Source organism: Mustela putorius, unplaced genomic scaffold, assembly GCF_011764305.1.
Source record: "Mustela putorius furo isolate JIRA1106 unplaced genomic scaffold, ASM1176430v1.1 tig00003988_pilon_pilon_pilon, whole genome shotgun sequence".
In the NCBI taxonomy this organism is placed as follows: Eukaryota; Metazoa; Chordata; class Mammalia; order Carnivora; family Mustelidae; genus Mustela; species Mustela putorius.
The window spans coordinates 14,023,316-14,045,995 of NW_025422127.1; the positions used below are offsets into that span (position 1 = coordinate 14,023,316).

Here is a 22,680-nt window from a genome sequence, read left to right on the forward strand (position 1 = left end):
TAAAAAAAAAAAAAAAAGAGATCAGTCTGCTTTGTTGTAACCTCTGGCCAGAACCAAACTTGGCAATTTGTAATAATTAAAACTTGAATATACAGAGAAAAATGCAACCAGCAACAGAAAAGAAGGGTCACAGAAATAGAAACAAGCTTGGGAGGGAAGAGTGTGAGTTCAGTGTTGGTTACTTTTAAAGTGCCAGCAGGACACCCAGGAAATTAGGAAAAAGACTCAAGAAAAGATGCATTATGAGGATGGCACGTACATAACAGATGGCTGCCAGCTCCTGCCGGATATAGGTCTTTTCCACCAGACCTTGGGCCTTGGTCGGGCTGACGCCATGGTCATAAACTGTAAACTTGGTCCCCATGAGGTTGGATCTAGAATCAAGAGGAAGAAGTTACCATTAATGATCTATATTTTTGTTCCCCACACAAATACAAATCTAGTACAGGTATGGAACATAATGGAGGCCCATTTGCCTGTTCTCCAAATGTTCACCACTGTTTCAAAGACTTCTCATTCAAATAAGGAAGGGACTTAAATTTTCTCTTAACTTCTTTTTTTTTCTTGAAAGTACACAATCAGTACATGTTCACTTTAAAGGAGATACAGATTCCTCTGAAATTACAGGAATAAAAATATCAGAAAGAGCAGGTGTGATACAATGCTGCTCTCACCTGAGTTTGCCAATATAACTTTCCCCTTCACGAGATAAATCTGTTGGATCAGTGGAGATAAGGTAGTTGGATGTTTTGCTCTTTTTCCGCTTTCTACCTGCAAGAAGAAATATCTGGAAAAAGAAAAAAGTGTCACTCAAGAATATTGAGAGAACCACCACCATCTTCTATTTGCTTAACAAATGTTTAGCAAGTGCCTATCAGGTACCAAGCAGTCACTCTTTCGGGTTTTTTTGTTTTTAACAGGCTTAATTGGCCTTCATTCTTCTTCTGTACAAACTACATGGTGGCCACAGCTGGAGCCTGGGTCTTCTGCACAGAACCTCTGGTGTGGGTCTTTACAAGACGGTCAGTGAATTTCTGAGAGGGGGCCTTGGTGAACATGAACATGGTTTCTTTCCAGAGCTCAGGATCAGACAGCTTTCGGTCTTGCAGATGCATCCAAAGTGGCCTTGGCAAAGTTGCTCGGGGTAGCTAGACAGCCCTCCGTGGAGGTAGAGCAGCCCACATGATGCCAGGGCCCCAGAGCCGTGGGTGGGACGCCAGCACAGAGCTGCCGCGGCCAGTCACCTTACACGGAATAGTGTGGGGCTTGCTGATCTCGTTCTCCCGGAGGCCTCGCTGCACTGGGACTAGAGAACTTGGCCAGAATGATGGTCCCAAAGATGTCAGGGGCTACCTCATTGGAATATTGAACACCGACCGATGTGTCTGCTGTAATCCCTGATGGTAACAGATGCCTTGAACCTGGTCTGCCTGCCAGGATGGGTCTGCTTTCGCATGGGCATGATCTTCAAAACCACATCCTTGAAGGACGATCCCACGAAAACCTCAATGATCTGATTTCTTGATGGGCAGATGGAAGAGATAGGTCTCCTCCAGGGACCTGAACTTCATGTGCTTGACCAGACAATCTAGGCTGGTAGAGGCATCCATTCTTCATCCTTGGTCTTGCTGCCATGAGCTCCTTAGCCTTGACGGCTGCGGAGGCCATGTGGCCTCCCATCCCAGTGCCTCTGGAGGCAACAGTGTCATCTGCCATTTGGTGTTTTCTTGGAGACCAACCTTGGGGGCTTTATCTCCTTTTCTCACCCTTATAACGCCTCTCAGAATTCACTATCAGGGTTTCCCTACTGTACAACTTTCCAAAATTAGCTGGATTCTCCACATACAATAGACCACTTTATCCACCAACCCCCGGTGGATGCCTACTGAACACTACAAAGTTTTTTTCTGTATGTACCTATGACAAAGTTTAATTTATGCATAAGGTATAGCAAGAGATTAGCAACAATAACAGAATAATTCTAACAATATACTGTAATAAAAGTGGTCTTTCCATCTCAAAATATCTCACTGTACTGTACTCCCCTTCTTCTTGTGCCAATGTGAGATGATAAAATGCCTATGTGATGAGACTGAAGAGAGGGGTCATTAGGCTACTATCGACCTGCTGAACCGATGTCAGAAGAAGGACCAATCTGCTTCCAGATGTCAGTGACTACAGGTGACTAAAAGCACAGAAAGCAAAAAATTGGGGGTGGGGGACTATTGCAGCTTTATCTCCAAAACCTCCAGTGGCTTTTTCAAAAAAACTTCATCCAATTTGGTGAGGAAGGGTCTTTCCAACTATAGGGGAAACAGGATATTCCCTAAGTCCCACTTACTTATCTATAAAGCAGGGGTAAGAAAGCCTATCTTACAAGGTTGTAGTAAGGATTATAGGAGATAATATATACACGAAGCATTTAGCACATGCCTGCTACATCATAAACACTTAATAAATTAGCGGTTATAATAACAATGGTATCAATCATCATCTCATTTTCATGTTCTTAAATCATCCACTTAGACCCGTTAACAAAACAAAATACAGTGTTCGTTGGCAAGTATTAAATTGCCTCAAATTTGTGTTTGAAATGAAGTAAATTAGAATTTCTAGCGTGAGAAATAAGGCATTCCGGTTGCATGTCCTTCTCTATTTCCAGTTCCTCCTATTCCCTAAAACTCACACAGTGTCATGTTCCTACCATAATTAAAATAAAAACCAAAGAGCACACAGTAACACCTTCCCCCCACCAAAAAATAGGATAGAGAGGCAAATAATTACATTCAGATATTCTCTTCCATTTTCTTATATTCTGGATCAAACTCTTTTTCTTTGGGGTGGGGCAGATTTTACCTCTGAGACTCTGAGGTCTTTGAAGACAGAACACAGCAACTGGGAGTTGCTGACTTGATCTGAAACCAGTGCTATTCTCCTATCCTATGACCCTTCAACAATCCGTTCCCACAACATTCTTCCTCTCTTTCTCAACATCTGTCTTAAGAGTTACTTCTCATACCTTTCGATTTTCGTCCTTTTCCAAGTGCATATAGTAAGTGGGGAAGAGACCCCGATCCATTCCTTTTTTATCCCTGGTTATCCGACACTTGACTGTAATACCCCGAGGGGCAGGACTATATGCAAAGTCCTCTAAGTTCTCCACTTCCCCCAGCTGGTTATCCATTTGTTGGGCTGCAGTTCCCGAAGCTCCTGTATCCTAGAAGAAGAGCGATACACATGAGCAAGAGGAGGTGGGATCACAAAACAACTTGTTCTCTTCCAGGAACAATTAATTAATGGGCAAAATTATTTCATGATACAGCCCAGTGTATCTAGTTTTCTGAAGAAATAACGGGAAACTCTGTGAAGTTAAATAAGTATGTGACTGTTGGGAGTAATGAAGGAGCTAAGTACAAAAATGGGATATGACTTCACAAGAGCTGGCTTGAGACACAAGAAATTAGGGAGGTCATGAACTTCAAGTCTAAATTAGAGCTTCAATCTTTGAATGAACCCTCATTCAGTAATTGTGTTTAAATACTAGAGATACATTTGGGAAATAGTTAAATTAGTTGCCTAGGAAGAAATTTCTGAACTACGTACTGTAGTTGATTTCTGGCTGGATGCAGAAGTGGGTCTCTCTGCCTCTGAATATGGTGAATGACATAATTTATTCCCTTCTTCCTCCCCATCGGTCTCCTCTTCATCGAAGTTCAAACTACCTGAGATACCTGGCAGAAAGGAAGAACTGTCAAAAACTGCCAACACTGGTTTAAAAAAATAAATTGTTGAACCAAATATAATTTCAACTTTCTTGATTAAAACAGTCCAGCTATTCTGACTTAAGACAATTCTTTCTTCATATTCTCACTTAGATCTATCCCTTGCTTTCCCTTTCCATAAAGGCTTAATATCCAGAATAGAAAAGCACTCCTTAAACACACTCAACAACAACAAAACAAACAACAAAACAAATAACCATTTACCCAGAAATGGGTAAAGGACATAAACAGACATTTCTTCAAAGAAGACATATAAATGGCCAATAAGCGCATGAAAAGATGCTCATCAGCACTCATCTTAAGGGAAATGCAAGTCAAAATCACAATGAGATACCATTTCCTAAGCTCTGGGATGTCTATTATCAAAAAAATGAAAATAAGTATTGGCGAGGATGTGGAGAAATTGGAACCCTTCCTCAATGCAACCTGTGCATTGCTGGTGACAATGTAAAATGGTGCAAGCACTGTGGAACACAGTATGGTGGTTCCCAAAATATTTAAATATAGAATTACCACATGATCTCACAATTCCACTTCTGGGTATATACCAAGAGAACTTAAAGCATACTCAAACAGATATCTATGTACCAATGTTCACAGCAGCAGTATTCACAATATCCAAAAGGTGAAAATGACCCAAATAGCCATCAACTGATGAACAAATAAGCAAATGGTGGTATATACATACCAGCTTTAAAACGAAATGGGATTCTGACACAGGCTACAACACGGATGAACCTTGAAGGACCTTATGCTAAGTGAAATAAGCCAGTTGCAAAAGAGCAAATATTTTTTTAAAAAAGTACAAATATTGTATGATTCCACTTATATGAGAAATCTAGAGTAGTCAAATTCACAGAGACAGAAATTTTATAGAATAGTGGTTACCAGGGAAGCAGGGGACAGAAGAATGGGGAGTTATTATTTAGCGATACAGAGATTTATTATGGGAAGATGAAAAAGTTCTGGAGATGTATTGTGTGGTGAGAGTTGCATAACAACATGAATGTACTTAATGTCACTGAACTGTACATTTAAAAATGGCTAAAACGGTAAATATTTATTTAAAAATTTATATTTTTAAACTGTACATTTAAAAATGGCTAAAACGGTATAGTTCACTGCAACTTAAAAAATTCAACAATCTATTGTTCTCTATATCAGTTACTTTTTTGTTTTCCAGCATTTTGTTCATCTCTAGGCTAGTTAACTAGAGTTGGGAATGTTGAAAATGCTATTACCTTGGATTTATGAAGCACCTTTTATAAAAAATTTAAAACTAACTGATTAAAAACTATTTTCTCATTTTATCCTCACATTTATGTGAGTTTGAGGAGGAGTCTGTGGTAGTCTTTCTTGTTTTTTTGTTTGTTTTAGTCTTTCTTCTTTTGTTTCTTGTTTATGAAATATATCTAGGGCTAGAACAGAGACATAAAATAAAGTATGTTGTGTGTTGTAAGAGAAGTATGGTACTCAAATTTACATTTGGTAATATCAGGCTCAGGAAGAATCATTTGCCCAACAGCAAAACTAAATTCCTTTTCTCTTTATAGGATAAAGTTGTCCCCCATATCTAAATCATGAATTTACAAGTAGACTTAGCAACAAGCAGTGTGGGTTTTTTCCTCCAAACCATTTCCTTCCCACAGTCAGCCATCTCAGAGAAGGGACAACTATGAACTATTTTTACACAGTTCAGAAATACACTGATATTAGCTTTGCTCAGGGACACCCACGGATAAGACAAAGGCCAGTTAAAAAATTAATCTCAAGTGAAAGGCTCCCAACCAGGGGAGCCTGGGTGGCTCAGTGGGTTAAAGCCTCTGCCTTCAGCTCAGGTCATGATCCCAGGGTCCTGGGATGAAGCCCACATTGGGCTCTCTGCTCAGCAGGGAGCCTGCTTCCTCCTCTCTCTCTGCCTGCCTCTCTGCCTACTTGTGATCTCTGTCAAATAAATAAATATTTTTAAAAAAAGAAAATATATGTCCACACAAAAGCTACACAGGAATGTTCATAGCAACATTATTCATAATAGCATGAAGGGGAAACAACCCAAAGGGCCATCAACTGATGACAGAAACACAGCAGCAGCATATCCATCAATAGAATGTTAATTTGGCAATAAAAAGGAATGAAGTGCTACAATATGGATGAACCTTGAAAACATGCTAAGTGAAAGGAGACACTCATAAAGGACCACATGAAATATTCAGAATAGACAAATCCACAGAGATGGAAAGTAAACTGGTAGTTGCCTGGGCTGAAGGGGTCGGAGGAAATCGGAAGTGACTGCTAATGGGTATGAGATTTCTTTCGGAAGTCATGAAAATTTTCTAAAACTGATCGTAAGGATGGTTGCAGATGTCAAAGAATAGATTTTAAATCACTGAACTGGGGCACCTGGGTGGCTCAGTAGGTTAAACCTCTGCCTTAGGTTCGGGTCATGATCTCAGGGTCCTGGGATGGAGCCCCCCCATCAGGCTCTCTGCTCAGTGGGAGGCCTGCTTCCCCCCCCCCATCTCTCTCCCTGCCTCTCTGCCTACCTGTGCTCTCTCTGTCAAGTAAATAAATAAAATCTTTAAAAATAATAATAATTTCCTTTGCTGTACAGAGCCTTTAATTTTGATGTAGGCCCAACAGTTTATTTTTGCTTTTGTTTCCCTTGCCTCAGGGCACTTATCTAGAAAAATGTTCCTACATTTGGTATCCGAGAACTTACTGCTGTCTGTGTTCTTTTCTGGGATGTTTATGGTGTCAGGTCTCACACTTAGGTCCTTAATCCATTTTGAACTTACTTTTGTGATTGGTGTAAGAAAGTGGTCCATTTTCATTATTTTCCATGTTGCTGTCCAGTTTTCCCAACACCATTTATTGAAGAGACACTCTTTCCCACTGGATATTCTTTCCTGCTTTGTCAAAGATTAATTGACCATATAATTGTGGGTTCATTTCTGGATTTTTCTATTTGGTTCCATTGGTCCATGTGTCTTTTTTTTTTTTTTTTTTTTGCCAGTACATACCCTTTTGATTACTACCGCTTTGTAATACAACTTGAAGTCCAGAATTGTGATGCCTTCAGCTTTGCTTTTCTTTTTCAAGATTGCTATGGCTATTCAGGGCCTTCTGTGGTTCCATACAAAGTTTAGGGCTGCTTGTTCCAGCTCTATGAAAAATGCTGTTGGTATTTTGATAGGGATTGCATTAAATGTGTAGATTGCTTTGATAGTATAGACATTCTTACAATACTTGTTCTTCCAATCCATGAGTATGGAATGTCTTTCCATTTCTTTGTATCATCTTCAATTTCTGTCACCAGTGTTTTACAGTTTTCAGAGTCTTTAAGCCCTTTGGTTAGGTGTGTTCCGAGGTATCTTATTATTTTTGGTGCAACTGTAAATGGGATTGCATTCTTAATTTCTCTTTCTGCTGCTTCATTGCTGGTGTACAGAAATGCAACAGATTTCTGTACATTAATTTTGTATCCTACAACTTTACTGAATTCATTTATCTGTTCTAGCAGATTTTTGGTGGAGTCCTTGGGTTTTTTCTTTTTTAAAGATTTTATATTTTTTTTAAAGATTTTTATTTATTTATTTGATAGAGATCACAAGTAGGCAGAAGGCAGGCAGAGAGAGAGGGGGAAGCAGGCTCCCCGCTGAGCAGAGAGTCCTATGTGGGGCTCGATCCCAGGACCCTGAGATCACGACCCGAGCCGAAGGCAGAGGCTTAAACCACTGAGCCACCCAGGCGCCCCAAAGATTTTATATTTTTACATGACAGGGAGACACAGCGAGAGAGGGAACACAAGCAGGGGGAATGGGAGAGGGAGAAGCAGGCTTCCCGCCGAGTAGGGAGCCCAGTGAGGGGCTCAATTCCAGGACCCTGGGATCATGACCTGAGGTTAAGGCAGACGCTCAACAACTGAGCCACCCAGATGCCCCTAGATTTCCTATATATAGTATCATATCATTTGCAAACAGAGAAGTTTTACCTCTTCCTTACCAATTTGGATGCCTTCTATTTTTTTTGTCATCTGATTGCTGTGGCTAGGACATCCAGTACTATGTTGAATAAAAGGGGTGACAGTGGACATCCTTGTTCTTTTTTCTTAAGGGAAAAAAGATTTCCCTTAAGGGAAAATCTCTTTGTTTTTCCCCATTAAGGATGATATTAGCTCCACAGGGGTTTTTCCTACATGGCCCTTATTATGTTGAGGTATGTTCCCTCTGGACCCACTTTGTTGAGGGTTTTGTTTTGTTTTATCATGAATGGATGCTGAACTTCATCAAATGCTATTTCTGCCTCTATTAAAACAACCATATGGTTTTTTAGCCTTTCTTTTATTGATGTGATATATTATGTGGATTTGCAAATACTGAACCACCCTTGCAACCTAGGAATAAATCCCACTTGAGCATGGTGAATAATTATTTAAATGTATTGCTGAATTCAGTTTGCTATTTTTGTTTGTTTGTTTGTTTGTTTGTTTTTAGGATCTTTGCATCTATGTTCATCAGAGATAATTGTCCTGTAGGGGTTTTTTTTGTTTTTTGTTTTTTGGGTTTTGGGTTTTTTTGGTGGCAACTTTATCTGGTTTTGATATCAGGTAATGCTGGTCTTTAGGAATGAATTTAGACGTTTTCCTTCCTCTTCTATTTTTTGGAATAGTTGAGAAGAATAGGTATTAGCTCTTCTTCAAGTGTTTGGTAGAACACTGTGAAACCATCTGGTCCTGGATTTTTGTTTGTTGGGAGTTCTTGGGCTATTGATTCTGATTACTGATTTTTTTGGTTACTTATTTGCTGGTAATTGGTGTGCTCAATGTTCTATTTCTTCCTGTTTCAGTTTTGGTAAGTTACATGTTCCTAGGAATTTATCCACTTCTTTCAGGTTGCAATTTGTTGGTATGCAGTTTTTCATAATATTCCCTTTTCACTGTTTTTCTGTGGTGTTGGTTGCTATTTCTCCTCTTATTTGTGATTTTATTTATTTGAACCCTTTTTCTTTTTTTTCTTGACAAGTCTGGCTACAGGTTCATCGATTTTATTGATTTTTTTTTTTTTTTCAAAGAACCAGCTCCTGGTTTCATTGAGCTCTTCTATTGTTTTTTCTAGTTCCTTTATCATTTACTTCTGCTCTCATCTTTATTATTTCCTTCCTTCTGCTAGTTTTAGGGGTTTTATATGGCTATTCTTTTTCTAGCTTCTTTACGTATAAGGTCAGGTTGTATATTTGAGGTTTTTCTTGCTTCTTGAAGTAGGCTATTGCTATAAACTTGCCACTTAGAATAGCTTTGGCTGTATCCCAAAGGTTTTGAACACTGTGTTTTCATTTCCATTTTATTTCCATGCACTTTTTAATCTCTTCTTACATTTCCTGGTTGATCCATTCATTATTTAGAAGCATGTTATTTAACTTCCATGTATGCATGGTCTTTTCCAGAGGAAAAAAAAACCCAGAGATTTTTTTCTTGTGGCTGACTTCTAGTTTCATAGTGTTGTGATCAGAAAAGATGCACAGTATGACTTTAATTTTTATGAATTTGTTGAGGCTTGTTTTGTGGCCTCATATGTGATCTAGTCTGGAGAATGTTCCATGTGCATTTGAAAAGAATGTGTATTCTGTTGTTTTAGGACAGAATATTCTGAATTTCATCTGGTCCACGGTCTCATTCAAAGCCACTGTTTCCTTCTTGATTTTGTGTTTAGATGATCTGTCCAATGATGTAGTAGGGTGTTAAAGTTCCCTACCATTATTGTATTATTTTCAATTAGTTCTTTTATGTTTGCTTTTAATGTTTTTATGTATTTGGGTGCTCCCAGGTGGGGAGCATAAATATTTAGAATCGTTATATCATCTTGTTGGATTGTCCCCTTTATGATTATATAGTGTCCTTCTTTGTCTCTTGTTAACAATATATGTTTTAAAGTCTATTTTGTCTGATATAAGTATTGCCCTGGTCATCTGGAGGAGAGGCAGCAGCCTCCAAACGAACTAGGCATGCATGACTGGGAAGGGGTAGGCCCATCCCAGTGAGGGTAGGCAGGGCTTGGTGTAAGCAAGTTAGGTAGCAAGTGTCAGTGCTGCACTGGTTCCCACAGGTGGCTGTGCGCTTATACTAAGGGGCAGAGGAGGGAAATGGTGCCTGCCAGTATCTCCTGAAGGGGTGTCTCCACCAACACTGTCTCTCTGGGAAATGCTCGAAGATGAACAACTAACTTCCTCGTTGTGTGCTCTGGCACTCTTCAGATTGCTGTTTCCACTCTGTATGTCCATGGGTTGTTTGCCCTCCTTTCCTCCAAGAGCAGCACAGTGCTCTCCAGGCTCTCCCTGAACCAAGCCCACTGACCTTTAGAACTCCAGGCTTTAAACCTTGCTGGTTGCAGGAACTCATGAAATTCAGCACCTCTTGCTTTCCAACTGCTATGGGGGTTTGTTTACCCCTGCACTTCCCTGTGTGTTAATCTGTCTCTTGCCCTTCTCCATGAATGCAGCTACCTCCTCACCACAGCAGCCATGACCTGTTTCTCCCCCAAACCATGTCTCCACATTTCTACCTTCTTCATTGTGGCCTTTTCTCTACCTTTAGTTGTGGAATATGTTCTGCCAGTCCTCAGAGCAACTTCTGGGGTATTGAGGATGATTTGATAATTATCTAGTTGTATTCGTGGGGTGAGGTGAACCCAAGATCTTCCTACTCTGTTGCCATCTTCCCCTCCTACACCCACTGTTCGCTTTAAATGGGTGAATAGTATGGTATGTTGATTATATGCCTATAAAGCTACTATTAAAAAAATTCTTTGGTTTGTGAAGGATGTATTTTCTTTGTTTTCTAAAATGTTAACCTTTTTTTCTTTTGTAGCAAAAGAGCATAAAACATCACAATCATGGATATTTTCACTTGGTAGTATGTTTGCAAATGCCACTTTTATGCCAAAAATTCAGCTTATATTAATATATGTTTTACAATGGAGTTCAAAGATTTCTCCCAAACTTGTTGAAAAAATAAACTGGACCTACTAAAGGGATATAATCTGCCAAACTGACACATCCTAGATCTTAGTCAAGAAAGTGCTTAATGGGGTGCCTCAGTTAAGTGCCTGCCTTCAGCTCAGGTCATGATCCCAGGATCCTGGGATCAAGTCCTGCATCAGGCTCCCTGCTCAGTGGGGAGTATGCCTCTCCCTCTAGACTTCCCCCTGCTCATGTTTACTCACGTACTCTCTTTCTCTCTGTCTCTCTCCAAGAAAATAAAATCTTTTTTTTTAAAAAGTGTTTAATGGGTTTTATGGTCAAGATGCAACTTGTTGGGATGTAAAAAGGCATTAAATCACCTGGTTTCTCAGAAGGGCCAGTCCTCAGGAAAAACAAAACAAAACAAAACAACCATAGCCATCACTTCGTAGGGCAGTGTAGAAGGGGAGAACTCGGTATCTACAGTAAGGGATAAAGAACTAGACTAAGAATCAGAAAATCTAGGTTTGCCACTACATAGCTAGATGACTTGGGATAACTTAGCTTCTGATTAAATGAAGGTTGTCTTTGCTCTGACTCCTCCACATCAATCACTTTCTTTTGTCATAACAATAGTGGTAGTAAAATAATAGGGAAATGCCACAATCACATTCCTATTATAGACAGGGAAACAGAGGCAGAGGAAAGAAAAGCTGTACTCCCCCTTTCCCAGCCAGATGTGGCAGAGTTGAGATTCAGAACCCAGCAAGAACCCGGGTTTCAGAGCTATGTTCTGACCCCCTTTACTATGGCTGCTGCCACACCTTGTGCTCCTGCCATCTGTTCTGGTTTTCATAACATATCATGATTTTATACCCAATACCTTTGCACATGTTCTTTCTTCCACCCAAGTGTGTCACCTTACCAGCAATGTGACCATGGACAAATTATCTAGCCTGTCTGAGAGGCTATGTATAATTACAAATGTAATATATAGAATTTTCTTACATGTAAATGGAGAGACTAATATGTAAAAATGCTGCAAAGTACTGTTATAAATATCTAAGTTTATTTATTTTTTATTAGTCTCTGTACCCAATGTGGGGCTTGAACTCATGATCCCAAGATCAAAAGTCAAACGCTCTTCCAACTGAGCCAGCCTAGTGCCCCTATAAATTTTAAATTAATTGAGATAATGTATGGCAAGTGCCTGACATACAAGAGACATTCAAAATGTCAGTCTGCAGCTGCTGACAGATGTTCCAGTAAACAGGAGGCCACACATCCTTCCTGGCTCAGCTTAATTGTTCTCTTTTGATGCCTTTCTTGTCCCTTCTCATTGCCCCAGCAATGTAATTCTAGTTCTCCCTGGTTTTTACTCTTGCATATACTACATTATAACTCCAGGTCAGGCCATCAGCCAAACCATCTCTCCATTAAGTCTTCCTGCTTCTACACTTGCCTTGCCCCCACCTTCAATTAATTCCTTATGGTGCAGCGTAATTCTTCTTAGTTTTCCCATTAAGCCCAAATTGGGTGATAATATTCCTCAGATCAAATTCCCTCATAGGTTTTAGTTATTTTTCAAATAAAGTCCAAGTTCCTAATATGACCTATACTGGCCTATATAATCAGAGCCCAGTCACCCCTCCAGGCTCACCTCGCTAGTCCCTCTTCCCACCTTATCCGCTCATACTGTGTTGGCCAGCCATTCTGGACTGGCCAGCTCTATCTCCTACATCAGGTTGTAGCTTAGACATCACTCTCCCTGGAAAGCTTTCCAAACCTTCAGCTCTGGGTTGGTACCCCTCTCAATGCTCTCTTGGCTATTTAAGTACATGATGGCTCAATTAGAATAAACACTTCAGGAGGGCAGGACCCCTTGTGTACTGTTGTAGCCTATGTGCCTATAACAATGTCCAGTATTTAGTATATACTCAACACTTATTTTCTAAATGAATGAATATGTGACTGTGTTTGAATGTACATCTGGTCTACCATTCTGTGATAGAACCTCCTGATTCACAGATCCCAGGCCTATAATGCCTACCTATGACTAAGGAGGCACCCAATAAATACTTACTCATGACCGGGTTTCTGTCTTCTCACCTGAAAAGGGGACACTTAATTTCTTCCCATAGAAAATCATTTTTCTAAGAAGGAAAGAAAACTACAAGAGCTCTCTAGGGTGTACAGGAATATTTGTGGAAGTGGTAACTCCAACTGGCAGAAAGTAGGCGCTAGTGAGGAAAGTATTAACTTAAGTATATTTTGATCCCATTTGTATTCCTCGTCAGCCATCACTAGATCAATAAATCTGTGACATGGAGGCCGAGTAGGGGTGTTGAGTGGCAACTCTGTCAAAAGAAGGGAGTGGGAACTAAAAATAAGATGTCAAAAAGAAATAGTCACGTGTAGTAGCTAATGCTGCTGATAATTTATATGTAATTATCTTGTTTTTCTCAGGCAAGAGGGTAAATATTATTGTGGTTGACAATCATCAATTCTCAGATGTCAAAGATGTCTAATATTGTCATCTCTGTAAAGCCATAAGCCACATTCCAAGCAATTTTGAACCATCACCATCTAGATTGTTAACCGACAATGAAAGCAAGGAAAGGAAGAGATTATACGTGGCTAAGATGATTAACTGCCTTACCTTCGTTACCAATCCTTACCATGTTTTTGGAGAATCTCCTGGAGATCTGGCTTAGACACAGTCTCCAAAGTGCTTTCTCCATCAACACTTTCTTCAGTATCTTCTTCTGTAGCAGAGGAGCCTACTGAGAGAACGTGAAGTTTGGTTTCCAAATCTTGAGCATCTGGCTTCAAGAAGGCAGCTGGACCATCAATGCCTAGGGTCCAAAAGAGCAGAGAAAAGAGGAAAGTATTATCTGTTATTTGGTGGGTTGTTTTGGTATATGTGATCAGAATTAAGAACCATCCAAGCGTTTCACTTCTCTTTCCTTAACATCCATGTGGATGTTTGTTAATAGAGCAACTCAGACTGGTGTTCATTTTATTAACATGTTCTGACTGTTACTAAATAAAATTTACCTGATGTCATGCTTTAGAAACTGAAGACTAAGACCGTGAAAACAAAGTAGGTCTGCCAAAGTTCAGATCCTGTCCAAGTCAACAGCTCACCACTGCACGTGGTCCGTTGAGTCCTAGTTATTGGAAGACTGGGTGTTCTCTACTACTCCTGGTGTCATGGCTAACTCTGCCATGACATGACATGACATTCAAGACCGTAAGTTCCTCAAACAAATGGACTAAACCATTTGGCAATGAAAACAACAGCTCTAGGATAAGTACAAACATCAGGGTATCTTCCACTAATTAAACCATTGCTTTTATTTTCACTCTAAGACCCAGAATGTGGGTCTTAGAAGGTACCTAATAATGATGCTAATATTGTCCCTTTGGTCCATCTGAGAATCTTTCTGCCTTCTCCTATCTTTATGAAAACTGTGCCCTAGTGGGAAGAGATGCGGCCTAACACATACCATGTAAGATGACATCGTTCTGTGGGGTATGAGGTTCCACCAAAGGAGTTTGCTCCTCGCTACCTCTTGGCTTTGATCGACGAAGCCTTGCTTCTGGATTTGGCTGTACCATGAGTGGCTCAAGGCGCTTTTTTCTCTGCTTCTTCTCCAGCAGTGCTCTCTAGGGGGAAAAAAAAAAAAGTAATACTATAGCTAGAAGAGTTACAACAAGACCTAGCTGCTTTGAATATTTATTGTTTTTCACTAATTCTGACAAACCTCTTGTAAACTAATTTATCCTACTTGAGACATGAGAAAATTGAGGCACAGAGAGGGACAAGGATTCACTCATTTCATTTAATAAATATTTACCAAACACCTTTAAAGGTCTATTTAAAATGATACAAATGCATTTCTAGCCAAGCTGAGTCCACAATCCAAGTTTACTTAAAACATTTATAGTACGGTGCCTGAGTGGCTCAGCTGGTTAAGCAACTGCCTTCAGCTCAGGTCATGATCCTGGAGACCCAGGACTGAGTCCCACATAGGGCTCCCTGCTCAGTGGGGAGTCTGCTGCTCTCTTTGACTCTCCCCACCTCATGCTCTCTCTTTCTCATTCTCTCTCTCAAATAAATAAAATCTTAAAAATAAAATAAAATATTTACAGTAATTATATAATTATCCAAGCATGGTCACAAGCTTAAAATACATGAACAGTTATACATAAGGGAAAAGATGAAGAAATACATGAATGGTGATTACTTTGGGTGGCAGAATATGGATTTTTCTCCTTTTTCTAGTTTTCTATGTTTTTTGTAAACTTTCTTATTTTTTTTTTTTAAGATTTATCTATTTATTTACTTGACAGACAGAGATCACAAGTAGGCGGAGAGGCAGGCAGAGACAGAGAGAGGAGGAAGCAGGCTCCCCGCTGAGCAGAGAGCCCCAAGTGGGGCTCCATCCCAGGACTCTGGGATCATGACCTGAGCTGAAGACAGAGGCTTTAACCCACTGAGCCACCCAGGCGCCCCATAAACTTTCTTACTTTTATAATTGAAAGAAAAAAATAAAACGTATTATCCTCTAAACCTCAAATTATTTTCCTATTTTAATCAGCTAGAGAGCAGTAAGTTTTGTTTTCTTGCTCATTTTTACATAATTAGAAATCTAACAAATCTGGGCCAAGCATAAAAAGGGGGAAAAAAATTACAGTTGGAACATTCCAAATAGAAAGTAATCAGCACTGTGGCTAAAGTGACATCAAGAATATGGTATCAAAGAAAGTCAGGAAAAAAAGCATGAGAGACTGAAAAAAAATCCAGCAAGATGAAAAGGAAGGAACTAGCACAAATATTATTTTTATGCTTTGGCAAATAAGAGCTTATAATACCTGGAAATTAATTATGGATCTGAGATATTTCAGAATAGGAAAATGCCAAGCCCCAAGCTAAAAAATTAAGCCAGGATTCCAAACCAAAAATATTATTGTTCCTTAGGCAAAAACTATTTACTTCTTTTCATTGATACAGCTTTTAAACGTGCTACTAGAAAGAAGAGTCCCTACAAGGGGTAAGACTATCAGTAGGAAAGAAAATACATTTTTCCACAATGGGGCTGGTGAAAGCTTGTGGTTAAATTCAGAGGACATAGAAGAAACAGAACTATTCTTTGCCCAGCCTTGTGAATAAGAAAAAAGACTAGGGAGCTAATAATGTGCCCAAATGGACTATCCTGTCAAGAAAGAATAAAGGTGGGGCACCTGGGTGGTTTGGTCATTAGGCATCTGACTTCTGCTCAGAGTCTGGGATCCAGCCCCTTATCAGGCTCCTTGCTCAACGAGAAGCTTGCTTCTCCCTCTCCCACTCCCCCTGCTGGTGTTCCCTGTCTTGCTGTCTCTCTCTCTCTTTCCTCTCTCTCTCTGTCAAATAAATAAATAAAATCTAAAAACGAAACAAAAGGAGAGAGGGAGGGAGGGAGAAAGGAAGGAAGGAAGGGAAAGAAAGAATAAAGGTTAGAGCAATCTGGGAAGGAATAATTGAAGTTTCTTTCTTTCTTTCTTTCTTTTTTTAAGATTTTATTTATTTGACAGAGACACAGCGAGAGAGGGAACACAAGTGGGGGGAATGGGAGAGGGAGAAGCAGGCTTCTCCGCAGGGTGGGTAGCCTCATGTGGGGCTTGATCCCAGGACCCTTGGATCATGACCAGAGCCTAAGCCAGCCACCCAGGTGCCCCAGTAATTGAAGTTTCTGAGATTATTTTGAAACTCGTGAATTAATATGAATAGATGGACCTTAACATACAGATGGAACACAGAATACATATTTGGTTACAATGAGCTTCTCCCCAAAGAGCTTGCTGATATGGTTCTTCTAGCAACTGTGAAGTTTTGCATAGGGGATATGCTGAAGAGATGGGAAATACAAACAAGGAGACATGAGAACCACATCTGCTCATGTGGCCAGTTACCTAGCCTCCAATAGTCTCATAACCGGCAACAACTGAAGAAGCAAAAACACAGGCCACAGCTAACCCATTTTTTTAACGTATATAAAGAACAATGTTCTGTGAACAAGGGGACATCTGGGTCGCCTGGGTGCCACAGTTAAGTGCCCACCTCTTGATTTCAGCTCAGGCCATGATCTCAGGGTCATGAGATGGAGGCCAGTGTCAGGCTTCACATTCAGCTGGGGAGGCGGGTGTCTGCTTAAGATTCTCTCTCCTTCTGCCCCTCTCCCCACTCATACTCCCTCCTCCCTCCATCTAAGAAAGAAAGAAAAAAAGAAAGAAAAGAAAAAAGAGAGGGGAGGGGAGGGGAGGGAGGGGAAGGGGTACTGGTCCAGAAAAGGAAAGCCAAAGAACAAGAATTTGGCAGAGTTTATCCAACCTGTCCAAAAACATAAATGCTGAATCTAGAAGACAATTCTATTTACTGGGAGAGCTTATTCTCTTTGTGGACAGGAAACTATGTAAGACTTCTTTGTGGCCTTGATGAAATATCCCTCAGGATAATTTCATTTCCTCAGGTTCCCTGCTTACTAATCAGCCTTCTAATTGTCAATTAACTTCTTAGGTATCCTATTTCCAGGAACAGGGAACCATGACCAGCAGAGATGGATGTATTCTGGAAAAGCTGGAGTTCTCATTGTAAATTAATAAATTAGTGTCTGGTTTCATAACTGATCATTGTGAATTTGACTAGCGTGAGTTTGTGTGAGGACCTGGTTGGTTACACTTGGGTTCACTGACAAAACCAAGTTTTTAGACCTGCAAAGGGCAGACTAGACAGACTCTCAGCCACAGTGATCCTGTGACTGCATCTGGCAAAGCCTTTCTCTATCAACATCAACACTGATCAAACTCATTTAGGTCAACAACTTGAGGGAAAACAACCACCAACCAACCATAGATCTGAGTTGTGAAGCCCAGGGCTACAGGGCTACATTACAGTACTAAATATATCCTGCTGTTGTCCAAGTTTGTAAATATGAAAAAAATAAAGTAACTACCAAATTGCCATCTTGGTGAAACGTGTCCCCTGAATTCAGCATTTTCTCACATAGTTTGAATGAGGGAGGAGGGAGGTGTTAATTGAGCTAAGATGCAACCATGTCAATTCGCTTTCATACACATTTTACCTTCCCCAAAAAAGCTGTCAGTGAGGCTGCATAAACAACGTTAAAGGAAGGACGGGCTGTCAGGAAGAGAGCCGTAGGTGACTGTTTGATGCCCTAAATGCAATCGAAATATGTTGCTTTCGGGGCTGTTTTTAAGTGGCACATAAGCCTGTAAATTTCCCAATTCCCTCAGAAACTGAATAGTAACTCCAAGAATCCATCTTCTCCAGAATGTGGTGGTAAATCCTATTATCATTCCCTGGGAGCAAAATACTGAATGCTAATTCCAAAATAAGTGAGGAAATAAAGGAGATTAGATGGGGGGGGGCAGGGATTCCCACAAAGAGCTTCGTTTTATAAAATAATAAAGCGGAGGCAAGCCTTAAATTCATGAGCCTGACATCACTGATTTCTCAATTTTCCAGAAAGACTCCCTAGAGCTAATGGGTAGGTTACAGTCTGACGCTCGTGGGCTTGACCTGGCTGACCACAAGGTAGAACCAGCAAGATCAGAGTGGCTGCCAGCAATCTAAGAGTTTGGCTAAAAACACCAAATCTTTCTGGCACACAAAGTGAGATCATAAGGCGGTGAGGCTAAAATTTTTAAATCACGCTTTTTAAAATATCAATTCAACACACCAATGACCACCTCTCTTAGAATGATAGGTACAAATAGATGGGCAACCTGACCCCAAAGGAGTATGTTGTATTTTAATCCATTGTCCACCAGATGGCACAAAGGTTCTCCACCTAATGGGCATTTGGGTCTAAGGCCCATCACCGGAGGAGTCTAAAAATCTTCATGACCTGTAGCCAGCTAAGGTGACCAAGTGCCCCGAAAAAACGAGTACCCTAACGAAGCTAGTAAAAACAAAAGCAAAATATATGCAGTGAGAGAATCTTCTCAATAAATGGTGCGGGGACAACTGGATATCCACACACAGAAGACTGAAGTTGGAACCTCACACTATATATAAAAGTTAACTCGAAAGAACTCATAGGAAGTGGAAGACTCTTAGAAGAATCAGAAAACTCTTAGATGACACAGAAGCAAGTCTTTATAACCTTGGGAAGTAATGATTTCTTAGATATGATACTGAAAGTGCAAGAGACAAAAAGAAAAAATAAATTAAAACTCTATGTTGAAAATGGTACCATCAAGAAAGTAAAAAGACCACCCACAGAATTGAAGAAAATATTTACAAATAATATATATATATTTTTTTATTTGACACAGAGAGAGACAGCGAGAGAAGGAACACAAGCAGGGGAGTGGGAAGGGAGGAAGCAGGCTTCCTGCAGAGCAAAGAACCCGATGCCAGGCTCGATCCCAGGACCCTGGGATCATGACCCAAGCCGAAGGCAGACACTTAACGACTGAGCCACCCAAATAATATTTCTGATAAGGAGCCTGGGTCTAGACTATATAAAGAACTCTTACAGTTTAACAATGAAAAGACAATAACCCAATCTAAAAATGGGTTTTCTCCATTTCTCCATGCCTCCAAAGAGAACATACAAAGAGCCAATAAGCACATTTTAAGGCTCCATATCATTAGTCATCAGGGAAATGCAAATCAAGATCACAGTCAGATACCACTTTGTACCCACTAAAATAGCGACAGTCAAAGACAGACAATAAAGTAAGTGTTGACAATGATGTATAGAAACAAGGCCAAGGACATGGCTGGTGGGATGTGTACAATGGTTCGGGGACATTGGAAAACAGTCTGGCAGCTCCTTAACATGTTACGAGATGACCCAGGAACTCTGTTCCAATGACCTGAGGTATATTAGGTAGGCTTTGGGGTACCTATACTTAGATATACCAGCCAAGAGAAATGAAAGCACGTCCGCAGAGAAGCTTGTACACGAATGCTCAGAGCAGCACTATCAGCAGTAGCCAAAGGGTGAAAACAACCCCAGTGTCCGTCAACTGATGAATGGATAAACAACATGTGGTGTAGCCACAACGGGGAATATCACACTCAACAATAAGAAGACCAGAAGTACTGACAGAGGCAACAACATGGACGAACCTCTTCCTAAGTCAAGAAACTGGACACCAACGACCACGTGGCATATGGTTTCATTTGATACAAGGTCTCAAAATCATTTGTGCACTTTAACTGGGTGTATATTTATAGTCAGTGAATTCGATCTCAGTAAAGCTGTTCAAAACCTAGAATAGAAACACAGGACAAAAGAAGTCTTATGTAAATTATCTGTAAATCTAGGATTTTTTAAATATTAAATCCTAAGATTATAGTATCAGGGGAAAAAAGACAGATAAGAAAGAAACTAACCTACTCAGTACTACTGAAACCTGGACGATGAGTGAGGTATGAGAAGGGAAATGTCTGTGTGGAAATAAGGTAAGATAAAACTTAGAGCAAGAGTTACCTTGTGTGTCTAGGGCCACCCAAGGCAGGAAGTGGCCTAACCAGACAGTCACCTATCTCATTTGTTGCCAGGTGTATCCCTTTAGTAGCGATGAATTAATTATATGATCACACAATGATATTTACCATAAATATCATTTTACAAACTGCACTCACTCGGATTTCAAAGTCATCACGCCTCTTTTCTAATTGTAAACTTCCCACACACTTATCTGATAGGATTGTGGTGATCAGCTGATTCTGGTTCATTAGAAATTAGTAAATTAATCGCCAGGTTTAGATTCATCACTTGTGATATTGGTTAGTATGAACCAATCCTTGTGAGACTTATGAACTTTGGCTGCTTTTAGCAAACCTCTTCTCAGCCTACAAAGTTCATGACCAATGACTCTCAACCTCGGGACATTCCCAAAACAGGATTCCTAAGAGGTTAATCTACCGTATACTTCAGGCAGCGGTGGGGAGAATAACGTTCCCTAGCCTCTCCCACCTCGCCTGACAATCACTGCTAGATTAAGCCAGTCACGGATATGGAGTGCATGGTCTTGGGTAGGGTGGCATGTCCTGGACTGAGAGACAGACTTCCACCAAGATCCTACTGGCCTCTGAGGCCCAGACTGAGCAGCAACCTAGCCTTCCTCAGTGTACCTCATCTCAGGTCTAATGTCCATACTCTCAGATCCTCACTTTCTATTATCTGACCTCACTTTACAGATGAAATAGTGGGACCCACAGAGTTTAAGAATCTTACCTAAAATCACCCAGCTAATTAATGGCAGAGTCAGAATGGGAACCAGAGTCTTCCGGTTCCCAGCCCAACCTTTCCTTCATCCTGTAGTGCTGCCTTTTTTTCCCAGGCGATTTGAATGCTCAGTTTGTGTTTGTGGAAATTCCGTTACCCCCTGCTGAGCAACCTCCTTCTCGAGGCAGAGACAGTGCTTCAGACCCTCACAGTATTCTCACAGGCTATTTAATACCCGCATTTACACAGCAGGTCCCCAGATTTTTTTTTTAAAGATTTTATTTTATTTATTTATTTGACAGACAGAGATCACAAGTAGGCAGAGAGGCAGGCAGAGAGAGAGAGAGAGAGGAGGAAGCAGGCTCCCTGCTGAGCTGAGAGCCCGATGCGGGGCTCCATCCCAGGACCCTGGGATCATGACCTGAGCCGAAGGCAGAAGCTTTAACCCACTGAGCCACCCAGGTGCCCCCCTAGATTTTTTTTAATTAAAAAAAAATTTCTATAAAATTTTATATCTGTATATTCATTAACTATCTCTGCAAGAGTACATTAGACGTTAGTGACAGTCTCTGGGGGTGCCTGGGTGGCTCAGTCAGTTAAGCGTCTGGCTCCTGATTTCCACATAGGTCATAATCTCAGGGTCATGGGATCGAGCCCCACATCGGGCTCTGCACTGGGCATGGAGCCTGGAGCCTGCTTAAGATTCTCTCTGTCCCTCTTCCTCTTCCCTAAACTCCTTCCCTCAAAAAAAGAAAAAAAAAGTCTGCAGCACGTGGGTGGGTTCTGGGATGGAGTCCCTCACTGGGTTCTGTGCTCAGTGGGAAGCCTGCTTCTCTCTCTGCCTGCCATTCCCCCTGCTTGTGCTCTCTCTCTCTCTCTAGCTCACTTGCTCTCTCTCTCTCTGACAAATAAATAAATAAAACCTTGGTGGGGGGTGGGGGGGTAGTTAGTGAGTCTCCAGTAAAGAACTAAGCCAAGGAGAGGAAGAGAGACTTTTCATAAAATATCTTTTGAGTATTATTGGAATCCTTACCATATGCTTTTATTGCCCATAAAAAAAAACATAACTTTTAAAAATCTGTGCCATAAAAAGGCCTACAGAATCCCAACACATATACCGTAAACATATCACACGTAGCACACTCATTAAAAAGAATAAAAATTACCAAATATCTGAGCCACCTTTATTTTTTTCCAGTGTTAGAAAGGATTGTTTACTTCACACCTTCCACCTGACAACTTTACAGAGAATGTGTGCAGAATGCTAGATGGTTCTCTGCTTACAGGTATCCCATCCTGTGGAGAACGGTGAGACCTATAATTGCTAAGAAGTTTGTTGCCATTTTCCTGCAAGGCTATGAAAAACTAGATTGGCTTAAAATGTCCCTCAGTCTCTTTTTAAAGATTTTATTTATTTTTAGAGAGAGAGTGCAGTAGGGGAAGAGGCAGAGAGAGAATCTCAAGCAGACTCCCCACTGAGCATGGAGCCTGACACGGGGCTCAATCTCGCAACCCTGAGATCATGACCTGAAATGAAATCAAGAGTTGGATGCTCAACCAACTGAGCCACCCAAGTGCCCCTCCCTCAGTCTCTTTAAAGGAAGCCAGGAGGAAGGAGGCTACAGCTGCTATGTTACCCTCGGCAGTGGTTTCAAGGAAGTCTATCTATAAAAGCACTATGGCCAGGCTCCCTGGGA

The 22,680-nt window shown here is 40.7% G+C and overlaps 1 protein-coding gene and 1 pseudogene across 6 annotated transcripts in view; both read right to left on the minus strand.

The window, feature by feature from the left end:
• TULP3 (TUB like protein 3) overlaps positions 1-22,680 on the minus strand; it is a 65,695-nt gene that overhangs the window by 5,589 nt on the left and 37,426 nt on the right. For 5 of the 6 annotated variants that reach the window (XR_006604270.1, XR_006604269.1, XM_045071693.1 and 2 more), the window contains 6 exons: positions 14,246-14,405; positions 13,415-13,591; positions 3,604-3,731; positions 3,020-3,217; positions 675-787; positions 260-374 (listed from right to left, as the gene is read on the minus strand). Coding sequence is in view for 4 of the 6 variants with exons in the window: in XM_045071693.1 (XP_044927628.1) it covers positions 260-374; positions 675-787; positions 3,020-3,217; positions 3,604-3,731; positions 13,415-13,591; positions 14,246-14,405 (891 nt within the window). In the remaining 2 variants the exon portion in view is untranslated. Of the gene's footprint in view, positions 1-259; positions 375-674; positions 788-3,019; positions 3,218-3,603; positions 3,732-13,414; positions 13,592-14,245; positions 14,406-19,878; positions 20,022-22,680 lie in introns of all 6 variants that reach the window. The other variant, XM_045071696.1, reaches the window with a different exon arrangement.
• On the minus strand, positions 795-3,013 carry LOC123389635 (annotated as a pseudogene).